The sequence below is a fragment of the Passer domesticus genome, chromosome 1 (assembly GCF_036417665.1).
Source record: "Passer domesticus isolate bPasDom1 chromosome 1, bPasDom1.hap1, whole genome shotgun sequence".
NCBI lineage: Eukaryota > Metazoa > Chordata > Aves > Passeriformes > Passeridae > Passer > Passer domesticus.
Window position 1 is genome coordinate 115,847,008 of NC_087474.1, and position 25,722 is coordinate 115,872,729.

General features: G+C 45.7%; 1 protein-coding gene and 1 long non-coding RNA gene across 11 annotated transcripts in view; one reads left to right on the forward strand and one right to left on the reverse strand.

Moving 5' to 3' along the window:
* Positions 1-819: 819 nt before the first annotated feature.
* On the forward strand, positions 820-23,770 carry LOC135309602 (uncharacterized). Of its 5 annotated transcripts, none has more exons than XR_010369806.1 (4): positions 820-12,618; positions 12,705-16,569; positions 18,167-18,264; positions 18,928-23,770. It is a non-coding gene; the product is annotated as an uncharacterized LOC135309602 (long non-coding RNA). The 5 variants fall into 5 exon arrangements; XR_010369809.1 differs by having other exon boundaries at positions 12,705-15,401; XR_010369811.1 differs by having other exon boundaries at positions 12,705-15,401; positions 20,411-23,770.
* Positions 23,746-25,722, reverse strand: part of KCTD1 (potassium channel tetramerization domain containing 1) — a 99,143-nt gene continuing 97,166 nt past the window's right edge. For all 6 annotated transcript variants that reach the window (XM_064435723.1, XM_064435688.1, XM_064435715.1 and 3 more), the window contains exon 5: positions 23,746-23,951. In XM_064435723.1, coding sequence (XP_064291793.1) covers positions 23,793-23,951 — 159 coding nt within the window. In that variant the 3' untranslated portion in view covers positions 23,746-23,792. The remainder of the gene's footprint in view (positions 23,952-25,722) is intronic.

The window sequence follows — 25,722 nt, forward strand, 5'->3', positions numbered from 1 at the left end:
CCTGCCTTTTCAGGCTTTTTCTCCTTAACAGGCTCAACTTTCTGCAGTCCTGAGCCACGTCTGGGAGCAGGGAAGCCGAGCTGACCCCAGGTGCAGCATCCCCCAAGGAAGAAAGCCTGGGAGGTGCCACCCAGCCCTCACAGAGTGTGAAGGGTGGAAAGGTGGAAGGGTGCTGCCTCATCTGGTGATTCTTTCCCCTCCCCAGAAACACACGGATGATTTAAAGAAGGGATCAAGAAGAGACTTTAAATTCCTGTTTAGCTGTCACCCGCCTTGGGCGGCACCTGACAGGGAGCATCAGCACAGGGCTGGGGCAGGCTGGGTGGCGCAGGCCGATGGATGGCGGGAGCTGGCGTTCGACCCTCCTGCACCTCCTGCGCGGCGACCCAGCCCCGGGAAGGGCGGAGAGGCTGCGCTGGCGGAGGCAGCCTTGGGAAAGCTCCGGCTTGGCTGAGGGCCCGGAGCAGCCAGCACCGCCCTGCCGCCCCAGGGCCGCGGGCCTGCCCGGCCCGGCCCGGCCCCGGGGGAGGCCCTGCCCTGGGGAAGGCCCTTCCCCTCGGCGCGCCTGGCTGGGGGGCTGTGGGCCCTCGGAACCGTGATTGCCTGCGTGCTCCGTGATGTGACACGGCACCAGCCTCCACATCTCTCAGTGAGCAGGTCTCCTTGAGAAGCCAGTCTGCATCACGGGCAGTAAGCCATGTGTAAGGGGCTTGAATTCCTCCTTGAATCCTTGAATTTCAGGATGCAGCACAAGCACTCCCTGGCTCTTGGAACAAACACCTCCAGGCACATCTGACCAACATCTGACCACGAGCAGTGGCCCGGCTCCTCTTTCCCACTCTTGTGCTCTCCACCTGTTTTCTGTGGTGTTGGATCTCCTTCCCACCAGTTCTTTACCCCTACAGCTGCCTTAGTTTCGCATCTTTCCCCCCCTGCTCGTGCCTTGCACAAACCTGCTGTAGCACTGCCTACCTTCCCTTACCGTTCTCCCTGGCCTTCCCTTTCTCAGTGTTTTAACCCCTGGGAATGATATTTTGAAAGTATAAGGTGTACCACCACTAATAAACAATGCTGGGATAGTGGTGACAGCAGATGAGGACAAGGCTGAAGTACTCAACAATTTTTTTGCTTCAATGGCAACCTTTCTTCCACATGGAATGACAGTGGATGGACAGCAGTCTGGGGACTTGGGAAGCAAAGTGTTTTCCACTGTGTGAGCATGACCATCTGAGGAACCTGAATGTACATAAGTCTCCCAGAATCCTGAGGGAATTGACTGATGTAGTTGTGAAGCTACTCTCCATGATATTTGAAAAGTCATGCCACTCAACTGAAGACCCAGGTGACTGGAAAAAGGGAAACATTGTACTCATCTTTGGAAAGAGTAGAATGGGGGACCTTGGGACCTATGGACCTGTCAGCCTCAGCTTCATGCCTGGGAGGATCATGGAACAGATCCTCCCAGAAGCTGTGCTAAGGCACATGAAGAACAGGGACATGATTTGGGGCAGCCAGCACAGCTTCCCCAAGAGCAAGTCTTGCCTGACCAGCCCAGTGGCCTTCTATGATGGAGTGACTACATCAGCGGACAAGGGAAAGGCTACAGATGTCATCTAACTGAGTGTCTGTAAAGCGTTTGACACAATATCCTACAACATCCTTCTCTCTAAATTAGAAAGAGAACAATCCATCCAATATGATGGATGAACTGTTAGATGGATAAGAAATTGGTTGGATGATCATATTTGGAGGATAGTGGTCAATGGCTCAGAGCCCTGAAGGACATCAGTGACACGTGGTGTTCCTCAGGGGCCTGTATTGGGACTGGTGTCATTTAATATCTTCATTAACAACACAGACAGAAGGATGGAGGGCACCTTCAGCAAGTTTGCAGATGGCACCAAGCACCAACAGCTGTGCAGTTGACACACCTGAAGGATGCTATCCAGAGGCACCTGGACAAGCTCAAGAAGTAGGCCCATGGAAACCTCATGAGGTTTAACAAGACCAAGTGCAAGTGCTGCACCTGAGTTGGGGCAGCCCCAGACACGAGTACAGATGGGGGAAAAAGTCACTGAGAGCAGCAGTGATGAGAAGGACTTGGTGATGCTGGTGGATGAGAGGCTGGACATGAGCAAGCAACATGTACTTGCAGCCTGGTAAACCAGCTGTGTCCTGGGCTGCATCAAACGCAGCATGGTCAGAAGATCAAGGAAGGTGATTCAGCCCCTCTACTCCGCTATGATGATTCTCTGAATTCTGAACTGGGAGGGAACTGTCTGCATCCTCCAGGCATCCTCCAACCTGACCTGAACTTCTGTGCTCAGGTGAAACCCAAGTGAAATGCTCATTGACTAGCAACACCCAGACCAGGTGCTTCCACCTTTATCTTTCACAGCTGTTGGGCACTTCTGCTCTGCCCAAAAGCCTGCCTTCCTCTTCAGCTTCCATGGCTGCTCTGATTCTCCTCCCCCTCCCTCAAACAATTTGTTTCCCTTGGATGACTGCCATCACTTCTCAGCCTTCTTCAGGTTTGCTGCTTTGATTGCCTGCCACAGGAGACGTCTCCTGCACAATCAAGTCCTCAGCTGCCCCTTGTCTGAGCTGAGAGCTCACAAAGCTTTGTCACAAACCCATTTTCCAGGCAGGAGTTGTGAGCACTTGGGCGTCCCTGTTGAGACATTAAATCAGTTTTAACAGGGTTAAAATAGGGCTGTTACTTTCTCTCCCATTATCTTTGTTAATGAGTAGGCAGTGTCAGTCATGTGGTATTTGTGATCTTGAGAGCTTCCAAACCTTGAATGTAGCTTCTTGAGAGCCTTGAGGAGAGCTGGCTGCAAAAGTCTCTGCTGCCATTTCTGCCTTTCCAAGGTGTCAGAGAAGCAGGTTCCCTTTTTCCCAGGGAAGGACAGCTGGGGTGGAGCATTTTTCCTTCCCTAGATTCCTGTGTGCACCTCCTGCAGAAAGAAGGCACGCTGTCCCAGGCAGCTGCAGTGCTTTTAGGCTATTATGCTCTTTCAGATGTCTCGTTCAAGTTGGGCTTTGCTGTGATGCCAATAAAAACTTGCTGGTGTGAGGCTTCTGCGGCATCACGGAGAATGCCATAGAAGGAAGCACAACCCAGCAGCTGAAACCCTGCACTGGGGATTTCCCTCCATCTATTTTTTGGTAGTTCCCTTTCCCAATGTGCCATCCTCTGTGGATGTCCATGCTTGAGGCAATGTAGACCAAGGACAGCGCTGTATTATACCTTCCTAAGATTTACCATAACAAAGCCTTTTCCTGAAATTAGTTGTGAATCCTAAACCGACTGAAAGGTCACATCTTGTAACACCTCCGAGCATGTGGGGCCACTTTGGGGGTGGCACTTTTCAAACCCTCTCCCTCATCCTTTTGCTTCTTGATTCTGCTCTGTCTTCAAATGGGCAGAGAGCTCTCAGAGAAAATGGAAAACAGTCTCTGCTCCCATGGGTTCATGGTTTTGCCTTCCATTGTGCCAGCAGCAGGCTGTCTGAGGGAATAAAAATGGTGCTCAGCACAGGGCTTGGATAATTAATACTGTTTCTTTCAGCTACAGTATTACTTATGCCTCTGGTTGACTTCTGCGATGATAAAGATACAGTCATTTCTATGACTGCACAAAAGAAATATATGGGAGGGGAAAATGGAATTTTTGCTGGTCCAAATTAATATGGGCCCAAAACTCTCACATTAAATCTCCCAGAACAAAACCATCCTATTTTCTTGACCCCAGGACAGGCCCTTAGATGCTGTCCTAGGAGCTTATGTGTCTCCATGTACCCAGACCTCCCTCCCCAAAGCAGCTGTGGGGGACAGGAGCTCACCTTTCCCACAAAAACATGTGGGGACAGATAGGTTACAGCCACCAGAATGGTACAGGGCTTGTCTGCCACCCCCAGCATGGCTGCAGTGGGGGGATAGCATTTTCCTGCTGCCCCTTGGGGAGAAAAGCTCTTGCTTAGTATATCCTGCCCCAAGGCAAAGCAAAAGCCATGAGGAGTCGCTCCAACCTGCTGTGGTTGGTTAGACTGTAAAATTGTGGGGGATTTTTTTTGCTGTTATTTAGTGAGCAACTCACTGTGAATTTAATATGTGAGTTTTGCTATCAGTAACAACCCCCCTAACCCCCAAGCAGTTTATTTCATGTGTACAAGAGTAAAAAAAGGGAAAAGTAAGAACACCTCTGGGGAAAATAAGGGGTTGGGAAATGGCTGTAAGTGTAAGCACAGGATTGCCAAACCCACACGTTCAAAAAGTATGAATCAGATCTCCAGGAATCACAAGACTGGTGGTCTGAATTCCAAGTATGAAATCTGGGCAGTTCCTGAAGGGTATTTCCCTCCATGTTTTCAACGCTCTAGGGGAAGCTGTATGCCCTCCCTTGGGGAGAGAGTGTTGGTGGGCTGGAGTTGATGCTTATACATGCTTGTAAATCCATCCTCCCTTTGCTGGAGCCTGAGATGGTTGTCATGCCCTCCAAACCCCCAAGCCTGCCTTGTTACAGTGTTCTCCCCCACTGTGGGGCATTGCTGCTGCTCCCTTGTATCCCTGATGCGCTGCCTGGAAGCACAGCCAAGCCCCAGTGCCCACCTTGCCACAGTGGAGAACGACAGCTGCTTGTACCAGGGTTATTCTCCTCCCTGTGGATAGGTGGTGAGGAAGAGGCGTCTTTATTTAATCCTCAGACTTTAATAGGAGAGAGACGCAGCTTTGAATAGTCCAAAGATGTACTTAGCCAGGGCCATAAAACCAGCTCAGCACTGCCCGAGGTAGGGAGAGCTGCCTGCAACACCTGTTCTGGAGGGACATAAATTGCTTTTCTGTACTATGCAGGAGCTTGCTTTAAGACAAAGTTGAAACTTTTTTGTCTGGGGGTACAAATTAGTACCTCCTCCCCCAAAGTTACCCAAAACCCCCAGAAACCTGACAAGAGGAGTGCTGTGGCAAACTTCCTCTGTACTAGACCAAGTGGCCCAATTTGTTGGTGCCTGAGCCCCAGGCAGGGAGCAGCCTTCACCCACACCTCCAAATATGGATGTGCTGGCAGGAGAGAGGAGCTTCCTCTGTCTCCTGCCTCACTTGAGGGCCTCTAGATCTATAACTGATCTAAACGGCAGTTGCCCAACTCAGCCTTGCAGAGTCAGCTTTGCTGCAAGTCCTTTCTTGTTTCCCTCTGGAGTCCCTCAGTTACCATCCATGCCACAATGTTGGTCCTTGCAGGCTCTTGGGTCATGCTACAACTGCTCAGCTGCAGTTGTCCCCACCAAAGGAGCAGCATGACCTCCATGGGAGAGGACTCCCTCCCTGGGTGATTGGCTACACAGCACCATGAGATGGTCCACCCTAGCCCAGCATGGTAGTGTCGCTTCCCTGTGCTGGACCAACATCTCTTCAGTTTCAGCAGAAACCATTCTCATCCTTGTGTGTTGTCTCCTTGTTCCTCTTACATCTCAGCTCGTACCAATCAGGACTCATTGGTGTGAAGTGTGGGGAAATCCCAGGCTGCATGGCTCTTCCTGAGCTCCTGTTGCCTAGGCAAATCACCTGTCGCAGGGAGAGGATTCAGAAGTTAGAGGGAATTGCATGCAAATAGGAAGAGCAACCAAAAAGCCCCAATTCTCCCAGGTCTGCTGAGACTAAAGACTGCAGTTGGCAGTGCACCTGCTTTGGTGAGGGGTGGAGCTGCGGCTGTGCAATGGGTAAACCTCACAGCCTTTCTCCTTCAAAGCCAAGCATCATATTTTGCTCCAAAGCACTTGTACCACCCACCTGTGAAAGAGGAGTACCAGTGACTTCCAACTGGATGGACAACAACCAGTAGGCAGCAAAACCACTCACATCTAACAGAAGCTGCAGCTCTTGTAATGGTAGCTGATGAGCAGAAGCTGGTTGGTTTCCAGGGCAGGAATGACTCACAGCCCATCTACGATTACCTGTGAGTCCTCATGCCCAGCTCCCAGCTCCCCAGGGCCTGGTGCAGCAATATCTGCTTCCTGAGTTCAATGAAAGCAAAAAGGTGCCTTGCTCCCTGTGGATGAGTGTGGATTAATCCATGCTTGCCCTAGGTTGGAGGTAATACCAATAGCACCCAGCACACCCTCCTGCTGCATATCAAGTTTGGGAGTATCCTGGCCTGAAAGACCAGACATATTAGCCAGGCCCATAAGTGAAGCATCAAAGAGAACGCAAGATTAACATGTGCATGGACAGCTCGTGGCAGCGACCTTTTGTAACTATGCCTGCTTGCCTCACATTACAGGCCCTTTACCTGGTAGATGGTCTCATTTGCCAATATAAATACACCCTTGCCAGGGTCGAACACAGTGCATAAAGTGCTGGAGAAACTGGAAGAGCAAAATGTGTCCAGCATACACGGCAATGCCAGGAGAAGAGCACCGTTGGAGCCCAGGAGAACAGATCCAGCTATATCACAGCATAGTTCTTGCTTTGACTCCTCTTCCCCCAGTCTCTATAGCCACGGCTGCTTGAAGGGGAGAGAAAAAGAACAGAAGTCCCTTTCAATGCTCACTGTAATCACATAGAGTACATCAGCCCACGCTGTTGGCTGGAGCAAGTTGGTGGGACCTTTGTCTGCTCCCTGACCAGCTCTCTGCATTGTGGTATCTCCAGAGCAGGAAAGTTTGCTCTCTCTTTCACTCTCAATATACAGCTGGCCCTCACAACCCTCTCTTGTTTGCAACAACAGAGCAACCTGTGTGAGCCATGCTTCCTAGGGCATCTGCCACCACAAGACTTCAGCCTCCTGCTCTTCCATAGCGCTGGCTCCAGGGATAAAGCATGTGGATATGACAAAGATGTCTCTGCCTGTTCCTTCCCAGCAGGAGCTCTGCTGCAGTTGGTTCTTCATCTGAATTCTGCTCTAGGTCTGTACAGTGAACACCCTCCAGATCTCTGTGGAGTTCCCACTCTTCCTCAGGACCAGGAGTGCATAGTGCAGGGTGCTAGGCTTAGCATACCAAGATTTTATCCACATTGCAAGCCTGGTGAGTGATCCCTACTTTCTAGATTTCCTGATATGTTTTTGCATGTCCAGATGCTGCCCACAACCCATCTGGAGAGCCATCCCCCACAACTGCCTTGTACACTTCTCCCAGTTGTCTCTGTCTTGGGAGTCGCATGCAGAGTGGATATTTTGAGATTTGGAATATCAGTCCACAAGCAGCAAGTGAGCACTTTTACCTGTTCCAAGCTGCCCATTAGGTTCTTCAGTATATGCAGAGTCTAAAGAGCTATCAGGTTGTTTCTATGACAAAGTACCTGTCTGGCTATAGTTATGTGTGCCATCACTCTGCTGAATTCTCCTGTCCTTTGAACGGGGAGGGATTCCCATCCTTGCTGTGAACTTTCACTCATGAAAGAGCATTTCAGTGTGGACAAGATGGCCTCTCAAGTGATGGCTCCATTCTAGAGTTCTGAATACTGCTGACTCTTCAAAAGACTGGATTTGCTGCTCAGCCTTTCCCTCAGAGTAGCAGCCCTTATCCAGCTAAATTCAGCTGGGGGAATTCCACCTGTAAGATGTGCAAGTAAGGGCAAAGACATCCTTTGCCTTGTCCCTGTCAAGTTTCTGCTCCCCAAGGCCTTGCTTTCTCTGTTGGTAGTTCCTGCATGCAGCAGCAAGTCTGCTCCCCGCGTGTTTCGCTAAAGCCAAGATGCCCACACATTTTTTCCATTGTGAACCTGGCTTCATCCCTGCCAGCTCATGCAAGAAGCTATTGTTAAGTAATTGTTTGAGTCATCCACTAAGCCCACACCCAAGCAAGCTTTTCAGATTTAGAACATGGGAGATTCAGTGCTGTTGGCGTGGCTTTGGGGTACCCTACCTCCTGCCTCTGCCCAGGAGGATGGCAGCAATGAACACATTCCAGATGGGCCATTTCATGCCCATCCTTGCTTTCCCAGCCTCCAGCCACCAGTAACAGAAACTTAATGCAATACAGAAGAGCCACCATCTTGCACCCAGGCTGGAGCAAGGGTTTTTTCTCCTGGTGCTGCTGGATTTCAGAGGTATCCTTCTCTTCCCCTTTTCTCCCTATCTCCACTGTCATTACCAGAGCAAATGTCAGGGCTGCTTCCCTTACCAGTGATGATGCTTCCCCCTCAACTCTACTTGATGAGTGGGGTTTATACTTGAATTTTAGTTTGGCACAGTTGCTATTCCCCAACCCTGGCAATTAGAGGATTTGAGAAGTTCATTACGGAGCCCTAAGTTTTCATATGGTCATTCTGGCTGACACCATATTTTTTACCACCTTTTTACATACACAGCCAAAATACTTGGCACACTTTCAGAAAAGGGAAGATTAAAAATCCAACCAAAAAAAACCCCAAAAAAACAACCAAAAACCCAACCAAAAAAACCCCAGGAAAAAACCCAAAGTGAATTACTAAAGTTTATAAGGCTAATACTTTATAGGGCTAGTATGCACAGGCCTGGGGCCTTCAAGATAATATAATCTAATACTTGGAGATCCCCTGATGAAAGGCACTATATATGCAAAGTGCTTTATAAACATTAATTAGTTAATGTTGAAAATTTTGCCCAGGGCAAAAAAAAAAATCCTACCAAAAATCCCCCTTCCCTCCCTCTCTCTAGTCCCTAACTATACAAAGTTAATGATTCTGTGTGTGCAAACTTAGAGTACATTTTAATTTCTGTTTACTTCTGGGGAGGTGGAAGCACTGGAAGTACTTTCATATACATTATGCTTCTGCAAGCATTAGTAACATGGTGGCTTCTCCTATCAAGTGCTTTAATCTCCATGAATGAGGACACCCCAACATCTGCAGCATAACTTTGGACCACAGTGTTTGCAGCAAAACTGCCCAGGCTCTGCTCACTCATCCCTTCAGTCTGTAATCACCAGCCAAGCAAGCAACCAACCAACACGTGTAAAGGTCTTTGTGACAATAGTTTCCATTCCAGGCCACCTTTTCAAACCTTGGGCAACCAACAGGTGGTTTCAGTGTCATCACCACATCACATGTCACCACATAATGTATGCACAGGGAGCAATGGACAGAGTAATACACGCGTTGCTTATCACAAAAGGAGGGAGTCTGAAGGACAGAGCAGACCTTGCAGGATGAGGATGTGGTTCAAAGTAGGGCAACAAGTTCTACATTCAGTGATATTTCCAGCAATGATATTCCAGGTATATTTCATCTCTCCTTCATGATCTTTCCCAGGGAAGCATTCAGCTTTTAGATAACACTTGGGGTTGTTTTCCCTGGAAGCCCACATCTGCTCTGGCATAGTAGTCCACCACAGTCCATCCCACTCCTTTTAGAGCACTGTGCTCACTTCCAGGCTTTGCAAAGCTTAGGGACCCTCATAGGCAACACTTTTCTCCTGAAAAAACCCTTTGCATCCCTGACAAGGCCTTTACAGAGTCCGCTCAGTTCAAGCAAGTCTGCACCATGCATGCTCATCGTATGCCACAAACTGCCAAATCAGCTGCCTGACTCGGATTTCTCTTTACCACATCCACCAGCAAAGGACCAGCAGGCCCCATGCCCTGTGGCCAGGGTGGGTGACTGCTTCCCACCACTCTTCTCCCAGGTGCAAGGGCAACAAAGACCCCAAGAGAAGAAGATGTGCAAGCAAACCCCTTTCCCTGAAAAGCTGGTGGTATCTTCTGGAGTCCTTTTTCCTCATCTGTCATGTTGGAACCCCAAACTCATTTTTTTGCAGGCATCTGATCTTTTCCCAGCACCCAAAGCAGCTAGTGCTGCCTCCCTGACAATGGATCTTTGGTGGGGGATGCTTTTCCCTTCCCTCTCCTGAGTCCTGGGGGTCTCAAGGGCTGCTCTGAGGATTTTGGCTCCTCATAGTTCCACCCTGTGAGATCTTGCTGTGCACTAGCAGCAGGACACTGAGCCAGACATTTTCTGTCTGCCTGGAGTGTCTCTGGAAGAGGCAGCATCAAGGGATGAGACCATGGCAAGGTACCACCAGTTCCCTTAGCCCCAGACTTGGTAACTGGTATGAGCAAAGTCTTAAAGTGAAGTGGAGTCAGCCCAAGTGACCACAGGCCATGCTGACAGTGGCTGTCTTGTGCCTCCAGTGCTTAGCAGCCAGGCAGCTGCATGGCTTGGGAATGCAACTACTCTCCAGCAGCTTGTGAAGAGGTAACTTATTGAGCTTCGCTGCATGTGGGTGCAGCACTGTGCTTGGCAGGTGAAATGATGGGGCCAAGGAATCCCTGCATTCCCAAGGATCTCAGCTCTCATGACAGCCCCCCTTAGTATCAATGGCAACTATTTATAGAGTCTTTGGAGAATCAAAGGCTGTAAAGGTTTGGTCTGGCCTGTTCCAATCACTGCCACCTCTGGGCTCAGCCAGGGTTCAGCTGAACATTCGACTCAGACGAGTCATCTTGGGGGAGTTTTGCCTGTACACAAAAGCAAGATCAAGCTAGTGGAGAGCAATCACTTACACAGGTGTCTAATGTGGACGTACCTGAATGAGCTAAGCTATACTTTCATCTTGTGAAATGTTTAATTTTAATCCTCTGTCAATGGGGGAAAAAAATTGTATGAAGTCCTAATAAATAAATTATGCTGCCGAGTGCTCAGATCAGCACATCCTAGCTAGAAGCAGTACAGAAAAAGCCTCCTTCCAGCACTGCAGACTGCTTTAAAATATCCCTTCAAATAGAGGTTGTTGCAAGCCAGTGATACCAGTGCTGTTGTGTTGGCTTCAGATCATGAAGCACTTGCCATTCTGAGAGTGTGCAACTCTGAGGAAGAAGAAAAATGAGAAATATTTAGTAGTATTTGATGACCAACTTGAGAACTCTTGAAGAACCCTGATTTTTCAAAATCATTGCGCATTTGCTCTCAGACAGCCTGGCTGCTTTCAGGCATATCATGCTGGGCACATGCCAAGGCAACCACTGAAATTGCAAGTCTGCTTGGAAAATCTAGATGGGAGATTGTGATGGAGGAAACTGTCTGTGCTGCTATTGCTGAAGTTACTGATTTTTACCTTCTCTGTTTTTAAATTACTTTGCGGCATTATTTGCTCTCAAGGAGACAGCTAGGAATGCAAGGAGAAACTGGGAACTGGAAGCATGTTTTATATTGCTACAGGCAAAAGACTTGATTTTCCTGGGATTTCTTGGATGCTCAGACCCTGGTTAAGTTCCAGGGACAACAACTAGCACAGGGAACTGTTGTGTGTAGGTCAGACACCACCAGTTTCACCAAAGGTGTTGGCCTGTGCTGCAGCAGAATATTTGCAATTGCATTAGGACAGAAGCTGTTTACCATCCACTGATGAACTTTTATGTGTAAAACGTCCCTTTCAATTTGGGCTGAAGTAGACACTTGCCTTGATAGTTATATAAAAAATCCTTAACTTTGCTTTGGGATATTTATAACCAAAACACGCAGAATTATTGCAGCATAAAATCTGCTTCACTGCATCTTGGTGATATAAAAAAGGAAAGAAAAAAAATAGGAAGAAAAAGAAAGTTAATATAATAAAGAAAAAAAAGACAGATGAGTACACAGAACACACTTCAGATCTACAGCACTATATTGTCCCAGCAATGCCACCAATTCAATTTAAATCCTAAGGAAAAAGCTAATGCTATTGAAGCACTGCAAATTAACAGCAGCCCTGGCCTTGTACATCACCCCTTCACAACAACCAGCCCATCAAACACCTTTGCAGCTCCACACAAAGACAGAGTGGAGAAAAAGTGAAATGGTGTCTCATCCTCTGCCTGCCAGAGGCAAGTGCCAGCTCTCACTGTTGTAAACTGTAAGGCAAGACAATCTGCAGTGCTATGGAAAGAAAACAAATACCACAGTAGCAGGCAGGCAGGCAGGCAGAATGAGACAGAGATATTTTTAATTGATGCTAGAGGAACATAAATAGATGAAGCTGGCATTAAGCAGCACAGCCCTTTTTCTCTCTCTGCCAGGTACCCATTTACCCGGGCTCATAACCAAAGGCCAACATGACATCAGAAGCCCTGTGGTGTTTTGCCTTTGGGCAACAGCCGGTAAAACTGGTTTCATCTGGCAGATGAGCATGTGAGCTGAGGTAATTGGTGTGTTCTTTTCTGCCTCAGATTCCTTATCTCATCCTGAATATTCCCATAACCTCCCTTTTTTCCAGCCCCTTTTGTTTCTCAACAAAAAAAATATTTACATTGAAATAAACAGTGGGAGCCTCTAGATCACATCGGAAGACATGGGTGCCAGTAACTTCACAAACAAAGAGCAGTGCAGTGAGAGCTGCAGAAAGGATAAGCTGGAAAGGGGGACTTTTGCTACTGGGGCTGTTCCTGAACAGAAGGGGTTGGAACAGACACCATTTGATAAAGGAGCCTCACTCAAAACCAGCTGCCCTTCCATTTTTCTTTCACTTCTGAGGACAGTTTGGATTCTTTTTCTGAGGTGTTTTGTAACTGCAGAATAAAACCCACCTGAATGTGATCAGAGCACAATGTGGGAATCTTTCTACATGCCAAGGCTGAAAACAAGCAGGCCTGCCCATTCCTAGGGCTGTATTAGGAGTGCTTTGGCAGCACAGACATCCCAGGCTGTGCATAGACATCCCAGGTTGGGCAGCACAGACATCCCAGGCTGTGCACAGACATCCCAGGTTGGGCAGCACAGACATCCCAGGCTGTGCACAGACATCCCAGGTTGGGCAGGCTTCCTGCGGGCATCCCTCACATCTCTGACTGCTTTGCTCACTTGAAGAGAGCAGGGTCACAGAATAAATCCTGCCAGCAAAACTGAATTTTCTAGCATATCACTGAATGTACATTACTGGTGGTTTTGTTAGATTATGTATGTGGATGAGTGACTTCAGCCATCACAGCTGTCATTTAGGGATGTCTGCAGCATGCGTGTGCTCAGAACACTATTGTGGGGCAGCACCACAGCCAGGGAATGAGTGACTAGGTAATCTGGAGGACTGGACAGAGATTTCTGGCTTGTTTGGAACATATGAACCTCTACAAGCTTCCCCTGGAAAGAAGTTGGAAGGCAAAAAAAGGTTTTGTCCTTCCTTCCTTTCAAATATATTACTGATATGTATAAATGTTGCTGAAGGACTGCCCACCATGCCTAGCAAGGACATGCTGGAGATAAGGTTCCTGCTGTGGCACATTGGCTCAAACCAGATAGGATGCTGCCTCCATTTCTCATTTAAGGAAATGTGGCCTGCTTTTCAGAAGCGTTGTTCTTTCTACTTATAGGTCCCTCTGGAGCTAGGAGATGCTGCAAGCATGGAGAAGCTTGGGAAATCTAGCAAAAGACAAACCCAGACACTTGGGTTTAGCCTCTCACATTTTGAATGCTCTCCCTCTTCTCCTATGGAAATCACTGTGAAACTTCCCACTGAGGTAAAGCTGGATCCAGTCTGTTAATGCTGACATATTAAGAGGGAGAAGAAAATGCAGAACATAAGATAGAAAAAAGAGCCTCCAACCTGCTAAACAAGGCTAAAACACAAATCCAGTGGTTATGTTAAACAGTCCAAATGAAAATTATCCAAATGTACAGGATTATAGGAGAAGAAAGAAAACAGACAACTGGAAAGAGATGATGAAAAATGGGCTAAGGGAGGAGGAAGATATAAAAGGTGGGAAATTAATTGGAAAATCCACCTGGGGATGAGAGAGAGGCTGAAGAACATGTAGAAGGAGGACACAAGTGTAGGAAGGTTGGTGTGAAACACAGTTGGTTCTGGGTGCAGGCACCGGTAAGGGGGCTTTGACATCTGGGTCTGAGCCTCACAGATGACAGGAAGAAACACCTGGAGGAGTGTGGACACCTTCAGAGAGGCTGGAAAATGTCGGAGCTCTTTGTGGTCTCTATGGAAAAAGACATAGGGGAAAATGTAGCAGGAAAGGAATGGAGGGGGGGTCCCTTGTCTAGCCCACCTTACTGGACATGCCCCAGAGATCAAGCCTGGACAGGTGCTGCAGGAGTTCCTGCTTTTTCCTGGGGGGCTTCAGGGTTTTTGGCAGGACTGAGAAACCCAGGTCAGGGGTGTGGTCCAAGCAGTGAGCAAGGCAAACCCACGTGGCTCCTAAAGAACATCCCCCTTCCCAGACACACACCCCTCCCACGTCCCTCTTTGCACCACCCTGCTGCTCCAAGCCCATGGTCCAGCACTGGGGACTACCCAAGATCTGAGCAGGAAACCAAAGGGCTGCAGCCTGTGCTGCTGTACACCCCTACATGGCATGTAGATATTTGGGAGCTAGAGGACTGAGGAGATTTCTGAGCTCGTCCCTCAGATCCAGCCCCACAGTGACAGCACATGATGCTCCCTGTCTACCAGGCTTTAACCAGCTCCACACAGACAAAGCTGGGAGTGCTGATTTGACCTCTTCCTATCCCCGTCCTCTCACCAGCACTAAGAATGTTTTGGCCAGGGTCTTAGCAGCAGAAGGACATGTCTCCCGCTGCTTCTGCCTTTGGTGAAATAATAACCAGCACACCACTTCAGCAAGGAGACAAATGCCTTAGGTTCAGAAAACACATTTTGGACTTTTTAGAAGAGTGAGATGAGGCAGCTGCCCATTGTGGGCAATTTAGCTTAATGTGATATTGAATTCAGCTGTTTAATACACCCAGATGCTCCAGCAGTGAGTGTATAAAAAAACCCCCAACTTCAATAAATAATGAAGATGTGAAGAATTTTTTTTCTGTTTGTTTCCTTTTTTAATGAAAATGGTAAACTATTTGCTACTGTACATCTGCATCAGTTATTTAACATGACATCTTGCTGTAGTAATAATCCATCAACATCCAGTATTACATATGGATTCATAAAAAGGTTTATGCTTGTGTTGGTGCTTTTGCTGTCTGCCAAACTAATTATATACATTTTACAATAAATTATACATATTGAGCCGAGAACCTGCTGTGCTAATTGCTCACATTTTTGCAGGGGAAAAATGTGGTCATGGAGTGCTTTTTTCATTTTAAGCATATTGAGAATATGGCAGAAGAAGATGCTATGTCTTCAGTTTTTCACAGCTGAAAAGTCAATATTTAGCCCTACAATAAGTAAAACAAACAAAAAAAATCAGGAAGAGAGAACTTGGGGGAAGCTTTCTCTGGTGTGTTCTTGTCTCTTTGTGTCTTCACTTGGTGAGGTATGGAAATACAAACACAATTTCAGTACTGTGGGTGCCCCATGAAATGAAGACCGAACTTCTACTGTACCAAAAGCTAAGGGCTCCCTGAAATGCCTCCACAAATCAGGACCCCGCAAAGAAAATGTGAAGGAGCTCTGCATCTGCCTTTCTTGAAGTTCTTTGTTTGCTCTTCAGCAACAGTGACATGCAATTATGAGATACAGCTTCACCGTCCACAGAATTTCTGTGAGTAATACTTTAAATGCAGTTTATTACATTAAGCCCAGCACTTGCACTCAGTGGCTTTCAAGTCCCGTTAGGACAGAATCCCCATTCTGCTCCCTACTGAAAAAAAATGTAAAAGAGTTCTCTTGATTGAAAAGAAAGAGAGGACAGAATTAAAACTCCAGATAATATGACAGTGGCATCAAGTAAAGAGGGTATATTTCACACTTCTTGAAGAACCTTTCACATCACAGTCAGTTCAGTCATCTTAGAAATGACAGAAAACATACAATGGTTGAGGTTGGAAGGGTCCTCTAGAGATCATCTTGTTCACAAGCAGGGCCACCTTGGCTCCATTGCCCAGGTCTGTGTCCAGATGCCTTTTGATCTCCAGGGGACCCAGAGGATTTACCTGATGGTGGCACAAGGAGCTGGGCACCCAGAACCCCTCACTGGCAGCAGCACCTCTCCCACCCCAGCAGTGAGTACAGGCACTGCCCTGGGCTGCACCCCCTCTTGCTGCTGCACAGTTACACCTGTAACACTTTTTGGGTGGTTACTCATCCCTGGTGCTGCTCTTGCACCTCTCACTCACGCAGCAAGGCCCCAGGAGCTGGGGAGGACACCATCACAAAGGCTCCGTGGTCACCAGGGCCAAGCAGTCTCCACATCTGCTGTGTGGAGCACCAGCTGAGGCTGGACCAGAGCAGGCTGCTGAGACAAAAATAAAGCAAATCCAAACACTGAGGACAAGTAAATGCCTTAATTTTTTAAGACATGCATTGAAAGGGGTGGTTCATCTTGTATTGCAGTTATCAGGCCAATAAGAAAAGCAAGGAATAAAAGTAAAAACAGAAGAAACAGCTAAATCTCTCAAGTTGAAAAAAAAAGTACTTTTTAAATGAAGGCATATCACCTAAAAAACCCCAAAGATTAAGAGTAACATTTACTACAAAAGTGTAGGAACATCCTGGTCCTCATCACACCACAGGCCTATATCATATCTTTGATGGAAGAGATTAGAAAAAGACCCATAGCATATACAACAGGGAACAGGAAAGCAGCATTTCCTAAACACTTTAAAAATGTGCACTTTTTTACCCTAGCAAAACAAACTATATGCTGTTCTGATTGATTTATTATCTCAACATTTCCCTTCAGGCTCAGTGGATATATTAACATTAAGCAGGTAAGGACTTAGGAATAATTCAAAATAGAGTTTACAGCAGCTGCAGATCTGACTGAATTCTGCTGTGAGATGGTGAAAAGGACAGAAATGGTCTATTCAATTTAGAGAAAAAGACAGTTGTGTTTAAGTGTGTTAGTGAGAAAAGGCTGAGATTCACTGTGGCCATGAATTCTCTGCCAAGCTGGCGCATGAACATCATGGTGCAATTGGTTTGGTCTCACAGAGGTCTTTCCTCAGAGCCTGACATTCCTTCCCTCTCCAAAGAGCAATGGAGGATTTATCCCTTTCACCAAGGAGCACATCAGTCAGGAATGAATTTAAATGCGTGAAACATGTTAAACTCACCAAGTTACATGCACTGTATTTGGTTTTCCTTAAACATTGTTTCTTTGTACTTCCTTGCTAGCCTTCAAAGTATGCCAAGTACTCTGCTCATGCAATATCTGGTTTCAGGCAAACCAGCATGGCAGTGTGCCTGAGCTGAGAAAATATGCTTGAAGTCGGCATTCACAGGCGGCCTCAACATCCTAAGGAAAATGCTTTGTTTTTGTAGCCTGAAAGTATGTCACAAACACGAATAGAATTATACACTCGCTCTCCCTCACCCTCAATCCTCTTTACCTGAGGAAAAAATTATACACTTCCAATTACAGGGCCAGTTAAAATCAATACAAAGGTGGGAGAAAACAGATCATTTTTCTTATGGAAGTAACTGTTTTCATTAATTTTTCATTAGTCCTGCTTTTGTTGTGCTATCCATCACTGAAGAAGCTGGTATGCAGTAGATTACATTTAGGTTATCTTACATGCTTCCAGGATTTAGTAGATATTGCCCGATAAAGCTGCGAGCTTTATGGCTTTAACTTGCATCTATCAATAATGCATCAGAAGAGAATTTTTCTGCAGAACAGCTGTCCCTGATCCAAGCAGCTTTCTTCTGGAATAGCTGCACTGGTTACAGCGGAGATGGTAGCACAGCTTTTACTCATCTAAAGGCTGCAACTGTGAGAAAGTTGAGCAGATGCTTAAGGAGGGAGATAATCCATGAGGGTTTGAGCCCTAGTTTCCCACTGCTGTAATTTTTATTGTGGAGCATTTGAAGCTGGGAGCTGGCCGTACCTTGCCCCATCTCAACAACCACACCTGAAAAACATTCCTGCCATCCTGGCATGCAGCACAATTTTGTTGTGATCACTGTATGAAGAAACAAAGCTCTTTCACAAACTGCACTGGTTCCTTCTCCCATTTTAGTGCCTGAGTTCTGTGTTAAGGAACATAAACATAAACAGAAAATGCTAGTGTCTATTGAAGAGCTGAGGCAGAGAAAGGAAATTAAGTAGACCATCAATTGACTTCACTTAAAACATGTAAGGTAAAGGACATTTTATTCCATTTAATTTATTTTTCTCTCACTTTGGAAGGAAATAGAAAAAGAAATCAGAAGGTGCATCAAGCCTAACATGATTGTAATGCTAACACTTTAAGCTCATTCAGACCTCCCAGCAATGCCTTCTATGTGCTTGAATAGCTTCAAACTCTCAGCTTAAAAAAACGTGTCACAGTTCCTCCTTGATTTCCAACTCTTTCTGTACTGCAGGAGGCTTGTGGAAAAGGACAGCTAAGTGGGACTCCAGATATGCAGTTTGAGACCCAAGTGAGTGACAGTCCAGCTTCTTCAGCCTCCCCAGCTGCAAGGTGAGTTTATTGCTGCCTTCTTCCCTTAGAAGTAGAGAGATGCTTAACTGAAGGTCTGTACAATGCTTTGAAGAGACAAAGAACTGCATTAGGGCCAAAGTTATTACTCCCAAGCTGCCCAGGCACAGCAGAAGAAAAACAAGCCTCCTGAACTGGAGAAAGCGAGGGAAAGAAATGCACAGCTGCTTTTGGTTTTAATGTAAGCCACCCAGAACTGAAATATTTATTCAGAAGCAGCAGGGATTGGTGAAATTATGGCTCCAGATCTTCAGAACAAGTATCCATGTTCTGCTTGTTTTGCCTTTTGTTTTTGCAATTTCTTGGCAGTTAATCAAATGAAGTTTCAAACATCCACTGCTGAGCCTCACTGAGCCCTCTGGTTTGACCTGAAGTCAGAAAGAATGCAGTACATGAGTTTAGGGACTTCACCATATGCAGCTTTTGTTTTAAGTCAATGTCACCCTGTCTTTATGACTGCATCCCAATAGTAAGAAGGCAAGGCCAGCCATCCCATGCTTTGCATTTTCCTCAGGAAAATTAATAACAACACTGACAAGCTACATAACAGAAGCCACAAGACCATTTAGGGTTGTAGATGAGATCATTTATCAGTCCAAACTCCAGAGCACAGAGACGAATGTCCCTCTCTCCATCTCTCCTCAGACCAGCAAGCCAGAGCTGTGCTCTGAGGACCACAGGATGGGGATCAGTGGGGTGGGCCATGGCACCAGCACTCCGTGCTCCCCAAGAAGCACAAACCCAGCCTGCTCATACTACAACAGCCTCTCCAGAGAGAACTCATGTATGTGGGGCTTTAATGAGGCTGAGAGAGAAGAGTCTAATCAACCCATACTTCCTCTGACCTGCAGTGGAAAATATTGTATTTTTAGAAGCAACAGAGATGATATATTATTGCTGTGGATGCAATGACACTGACAGCCCATGACCACACTGCACCCCTTCGGCTTCTGACTGGGGTGTGAGGCAAGTGCATCATGAATATGGAGAGCAGAAGATGAGATCTGGTCCATAATCTCCAACATCACCTGAAAAGTATTGCACCCCTATTATTTTAGGGGCACAGGACTCCTATTAGGTCCCTAGTAAAAAAATGTGAAAAAACCCCAAACAAGCAAAAAACCAAAACAAAACCCCCCAAAATAAAACAAACAATCCCAAAAACAACAACAATCAAACAAACAAAAACAAACAAAACCCCTCCCAAAACAGATTCAAGGAGAAGTGGGCTTTTCTCCATTTGTCGGACGACATTTCCATTTATGGAACCCTTACTTGTGCAAATAGAAGGTGCTTCAGTAGGCTAGCACTAGAATTTCCCCACAGCATAAATATTAACATCCTCGTTACCAGCTAGCAGAGCTAGCTCAGCTTACAAGAGGATGAACTTGTGTACTATGTGCCTGCATTTTTTCTTTTTAAGAGGAGTTAGGGCTATGATTTTAGCAGTTTCAGCCTCAAATAGAGGATCCCACATGCTAAGTCAGTTTTAGGGTGCTCAAAAAAAGCAGATCAATGAGGCAGCAGCCAAAGCAAACACTGGGACTGGGTGCAACATATTGATTTTTGGTGGTGGCGATCCCTCCAGACCCTCAAGAAATAATAAACCATTCAAACTGAAATCTGAGAAAAAGAACTGGTCTACAGGCCCTAAGGATATCTTGGTTTCACTTCCACTGTAAATAAACCTCAGGCAGCTTGAATGCCAACATACAAATACCAGTTGTCCATAGAAATAATTCATAATATAGAATTCTGCAGTGAAGAAATGACAGATGGAAAGAAATGTTTTTATTTCTCTGAAAAACTGACCATCGGTCAATAAAAATGCTTTTCTCACCCCCCAGAATCCAACCCTTCCCCCCCTCCCCCCCAACTCATGCAATGGAAACATTAAAGAAAAATTCACTTGACAAGTCATTTGGATGGCAGTAAAACCCCTGTAATTAGTATAGAAATCAATTTTTAAAGCTTGCTGCAAAAAATTATGCTTATGAACAAAATGTTTGACTTCAAATTGAATTCAGTGCCTGTTCAGCATAAAGGAAAATAATTGAATGGGTGGCTCAACTTTCATGTTTTCGGAGTTTACTAAGTTTTCCCCATTGGTTTTCGTCATGCATTTTAGTGGGCATCATGAAACAATGCCTCAACTCAACTTGCTTGTGCCAGTCAAGCAGAGAGATGATCAGCTTCCTTCTATAGACGTGTGGCAACAGAGAGGAAAATCATTCATTGGGTCAGACTGCCTGGCTAGTACCTACCTGAAGACAGAATAAATTAGCAGCACCTATTTACCTGTATGGCTTCTGGAAAAGGAGGGACAAAGCAGGACTTCACTTTCTCCACCACAGAGGTAATTAGCTCAGTCTCCAATGGGACACTCAGTTTTAAAGCTCACCCAAGCATGCCAGGATCCGTACTTACATTACGCAGCTGTTTGGTGCATTCGGTGGAAGTACTAAACCCTGGGTCGATGGTTGTTGCAGAAATCCAACATTCACATTACCCAAAGAAAAGGTGAGGACCAAATTCCTCTGCCTGCGTCTCACTGTGGGAAGGGGAGTTGGTGCCATCTGCAATCTCTGAACATCTGCAGGAGTTCTCCTGGCAGCTGCTTAACCAACTTGCTGAAGTACAAGGCTGGCAGCTACTGCTCACTGCAGTTCTGCCTCTTGTTATTAAATACACTGATGGCATAAAATGGAGTCACCACTTTCCAATAAAAAATTAGATAAATTTAGATGTCAAAATTACTAACCTCCAGAGACAAAATGACAGTAGGTCCTTCTTGGTTCCCCCCACTCCCCCCACATTCCTGGAGAAATTGCTCATTTGTTTGTTGATCAGTTTTTCCAAAGAACATTTTAAAAACACATGGTTATAAACCTCAACTGCAAACAGAATTAATTTCATTTGCTCTCTAAAAATCTACAGCCAGTTTATTCCTGCACACATTTTTCATCAGCCATTCTTTGAATATTCATGACTTGTTACTCCATGACCACATTGTAACTGCAGAGACATTTACATTCAGGGTCTCAGAGTGATTTTTGACTCCATCAACAACAAAAGCAGGCTTGGTGAGAGGTGCTCAGCCAGCTGAGGATTTGGAAGGAGCACAGTGGTATCTTAAAGGTCATTGACTTGGACAGGTACACACTGAGCAAGCAAAACCACCAGCAGAGCACAACCTGCTGGCTTTGGGAGCCACATGTTGGAGAGCATCAGAGGCAAAGCTCCTCGCCTTCCAGTCCCTGCGTGTGCAGAGGCTGCAGGCAGTGTGGGCCCTGCCAGCACTGGGGGGACACTTTTGGGGCTGCTGATGCAGCAGGCTTGCAGTGCCTGTTTGCCAAGGCGCAGGGAAAGGAGCTGTGCTCCCCCCCGCTCCAGCTTGCACAGCAGCCTCTGAGGAATCACATCACCTTGCACTGGCACCCATGGGAGTCTCAAACCCATGGGGACTGGCATCTTTTTGGACATCACAAGTTTCATCACTCCCAACAGTTTGAAGATCTGTTTAAAGTATTTATTTCCCTGGGTTTTAGCTTTCCAACTTCTATGCAGGCTAACAACCAAATTGTGGGCAGTAAGAGCAAGCATTTGTTTATTTTGTAAGAGGACTTCTTGCTGCTAATTGAAAACAAGCATTTTCAATGAGGCAGCTGTTTCAGTACTGTGAATACACAGATCAGCATCACACTGAAGATCTAATAACCCACTAATGAACCTTAATTTTTAGAGCCCCCTCCCTCACCCATTTTCACACTTCAGTAATTCCAAACCATTGATATGTGCTGCCAGTTATTTAAACATGTCTTCAGATATATTTTAATAAAAACCAGAAAAAATGTAACTTTTTTTTTTAGTTAAGACTATATTGGAAACCTTTTTACATGTATCTAAGAGTTTCTTTTTTTCTTTTCTTAAATAAATAGCAAAGTGTCACTAAAATGAATGGAATGCTAGCACCATTGTGTTGATAGAAATTTCCATACTAGGATGAACACACAGTCATCTTCTGTAACAGTGCATAAAAAGAGACTTTGGAGGAAAGGTGGTGGTTGCTGGTGCATCAATCCGTGAGTGGCCCATGCAGTGGCATCAGGATGTGGTGCCTCTGCAAAATCTCACAGGCCTGGAGCCCGTGCCTGCAGAGGTGGCCTCAGTGAGACTCTGGAAGAGAGCAGCTGGCAGGACTTCTAATGCAGAATGTGGAATTACTGCCTGCTGCCAAGGGACACGCAGCCAGCCGATGGTAACACAAGGGGCTGGCCATGTCACTCTCTAGACAGAAGAACAATGGCTTGAAACAAGGGAAATGAGCAACCTGAAATCCAAACAGGCTGACTAACACTCAGCAAGGCAAGGGCTTGGAGACTCAAAGCTACCAGCTCCTCTATCAATAGGGACTGATACAAGGATTCACTGCTACACTGAAGGTTACAGAACCAGGTGTCATTTTTTGGTGGGTTTCCCTGGGCTGAGCTGGTGTTATTTTCACGTCTGACCATTTCTTCCAAATGGGACAGTGCTGAAGGAACAGCAGCCATGTGCACCACACCAGTACATCCCTCAACAGCCTCTGCAACTCACTCCACCCTGTGCAGGCAGCTCTGCCTGCCCACTGCCTTGCCCCTCTACATGCTGGAGTGCAGTGCAATCCCACCTCTCTGCTTCTGTTTGCTTAAACCAGACCCTTGTTATTTTAAACAGGAGTTTATTGTATTTAATACATTATAAAATTTGAAAAAATTGTAGGAAAGCAGCAGATTCAAACCAGAGCATCTCTACCAAATATTAATTATTCTGGCCCCCGTTGAAAAACACAAAACAAAACAACAAAAAATCTCATTCAAAAGAAAAGTTAACCTTTCACATCTGTGAGGGCTGACGAAAAGTGTGCGACTTCTGTACAAACTACATTTAAAATTTCAGCTTTCCAATGCAATGGATGGTCGTCTCCTGAACACCTGCCCATCCACCTCTAAAAAAGACAGACATAAACCTCCATATGCAAATAAAGTTGAGTCAAGGTGTGTACACATTAAAAAGTGGATGGCTGTTTGGCAATGAAAATGGGTGAAGAACAGTCCATGAATCCCCCCCTGGCAATGGCTTGTACACCGTTAAGTGGGCCCGGGAAGGGCCTGGGACACTTAATGGCCATCACAGCACCAACCTCATCTACCACATTTTGTCATTGCATTTCCTACCCTTTGACATATACATACATATATATATGTACAGACATACATATACATACATATCTTTGTGTGTGTGTGTGTGTTTTCTTTTATACCTTGAGGTTATTATTATTATCACTACTATTCCAAGTGTTCCCATATGAATTCAGGTGTGGTCTCTATATTTTATATAAATGTGTCTTTTATTCAATTTTAGTTCCAGGACTTGTTTGGAGTCCAAACTGCACATGAAATGTCCCCCTTTTTGTTTTTCCTCTTTGTTTTCCTTTTTTTTTTTTTTTTGCATAAAGAAACATGTCCATTTTAGTCCAGAGGCTCTTGCTTTATTCGAATGACAGAGGGTGCACGAGATGTCCTTCTGAGTTCTCGTCTCAGTACGTATTCACTGAATTGGGAAGAGTCCACCCCACCTCCACATGAGCCAACAATCTCAAACCCTCTTTGCTGTAACCTCTCAAGTACCTGCAAAAAAGAGGAAAGAAACACCAATGTGTAAGTAAATTAACAGACTATTTGCTGTCCAATGATAACTGTTGTTTTCAAATAGTTTCAGCTAGGGGGGAAAAAAGTGGTTACATAGCTTAACTGTACTGGATTGACTTCTGCTGACTATGGCTACTGAGCAGTGAAAAATAAAAAGGAAGAAAAATTTATTTTGTTTTCTTAGTACTGCCAACAAATCCAGTCTTCTTCTGGCCACAGAAACATGAGTAGAAAAACACATTCTCTGCTTCACAGAATTTACAACACAAAAGAGAAAATACACGATTGCACAGCAGATGCTGAGCAAACACCACAACTAAATGGTGACAATGTAGATAACAACAGTCATAATTTCAGAAAACCTACCATGATATTTAGTAAAGACTTAAAAACCAACTCTGTTACTTTTATCACCATCTTCACCTGTTCTGGGCTTCCTCTGCCTCACCTGTGAAGGAGACTGCCTGGGATTTACCAGGATCATCCTGACAGCTGCCAAACCCAAGGAAGGGACTGATGCTCCTCGACCCCAGAGGATGTGGGACCCTCTATTCAGCATGACCAGACCTCACAAGGGTTGTGCTGGAATCTGGTGCCTACCATGGCTTTCTCAGCTGTTTCACCAGTTCTCAAACTGGCTTGCATGCATGGTGGGGCAACACTGGCAAGCACAATGGCAGAAGACTGCAAGGACTAGGGCAGGGGAAGAAGCAAGCTGGGGTTTAAAAATGCTTCAAAGAAGACATGCCACATCTTTATATAAAATGGTTGGCAAATGTCTTTCCCAAATACTTGAGCATGGCTAATTGCACAGCAGTCACATAAAAAAGGAAGGGATAGGAAAAGAGACTTGGAAATAGCGATCAAAACACGTGATCTTTAGGTTTTAACAATATATTCCAAAATCCCATGCCCAAATGTGTCAGTGCAAGCCACTGGAAAAAAGAACAGGAGAACTTGGGTCCTGAAAAAAAATGTGGTGGAAGCAACTCTGGAACCTAGCTCAGCCCTGGACAATCCATTTGATCTGTACCTCACCCTTCAGGTGTATTGGTAGTCCTTGTCCTGCCTCCCATTTTTATTAGTACTGGGAGATACTTATGTCCTCCCACTATCAATGTGGGATCATTACACAAGCCTGTACACATTTTGCCACTCTGACTGTATGTATTTTAAAGCCTGTACATATTTTGCCACTCTGACTCGGGTTTTTCACATCACTAAATATGCTTTGTAATTCTTATTTGTGCAACAAAAATATAAGCATCAGAATAAGTAACAAAGTGCTGAAGGATACAACCGTCTTGGTAATTATCCTATGATATAGCTAAGCAGCCATCCTTGAAACTTCTTTTCAGTTGTAATCTGACATCTAAGGCTATCCTAAATTTGCATTAATCTCTAGGACAAAACAATTTTGATGTTTCAACATGACAGTCAAGGCCAGTAAGAGACAACTGTCCAAGCATAACATGGTCTAGATAGGTCGAGTAGATCCTTGTGTTAAGTGCTAGCATGAGTGCAGTGCCTGGCCAGCCTTCAGAGTGTGCCCCAGTGCTCAGCTTGCTTCATCTGGAGAAAAAGAGGCTCAGGGGTGACCTTCTAAAACTACCTGAACAGAGGCTGTAGCAAGGTGGGTGTCAGGCTCTTCTACCAGGAAACCAGCAACAGGTCAAGAGGAAATGGCCTCAAGATGCACCAGGGGACATTCAGGTTAGGCTGGACATCAGAAAGAATTTCTGCACTATGA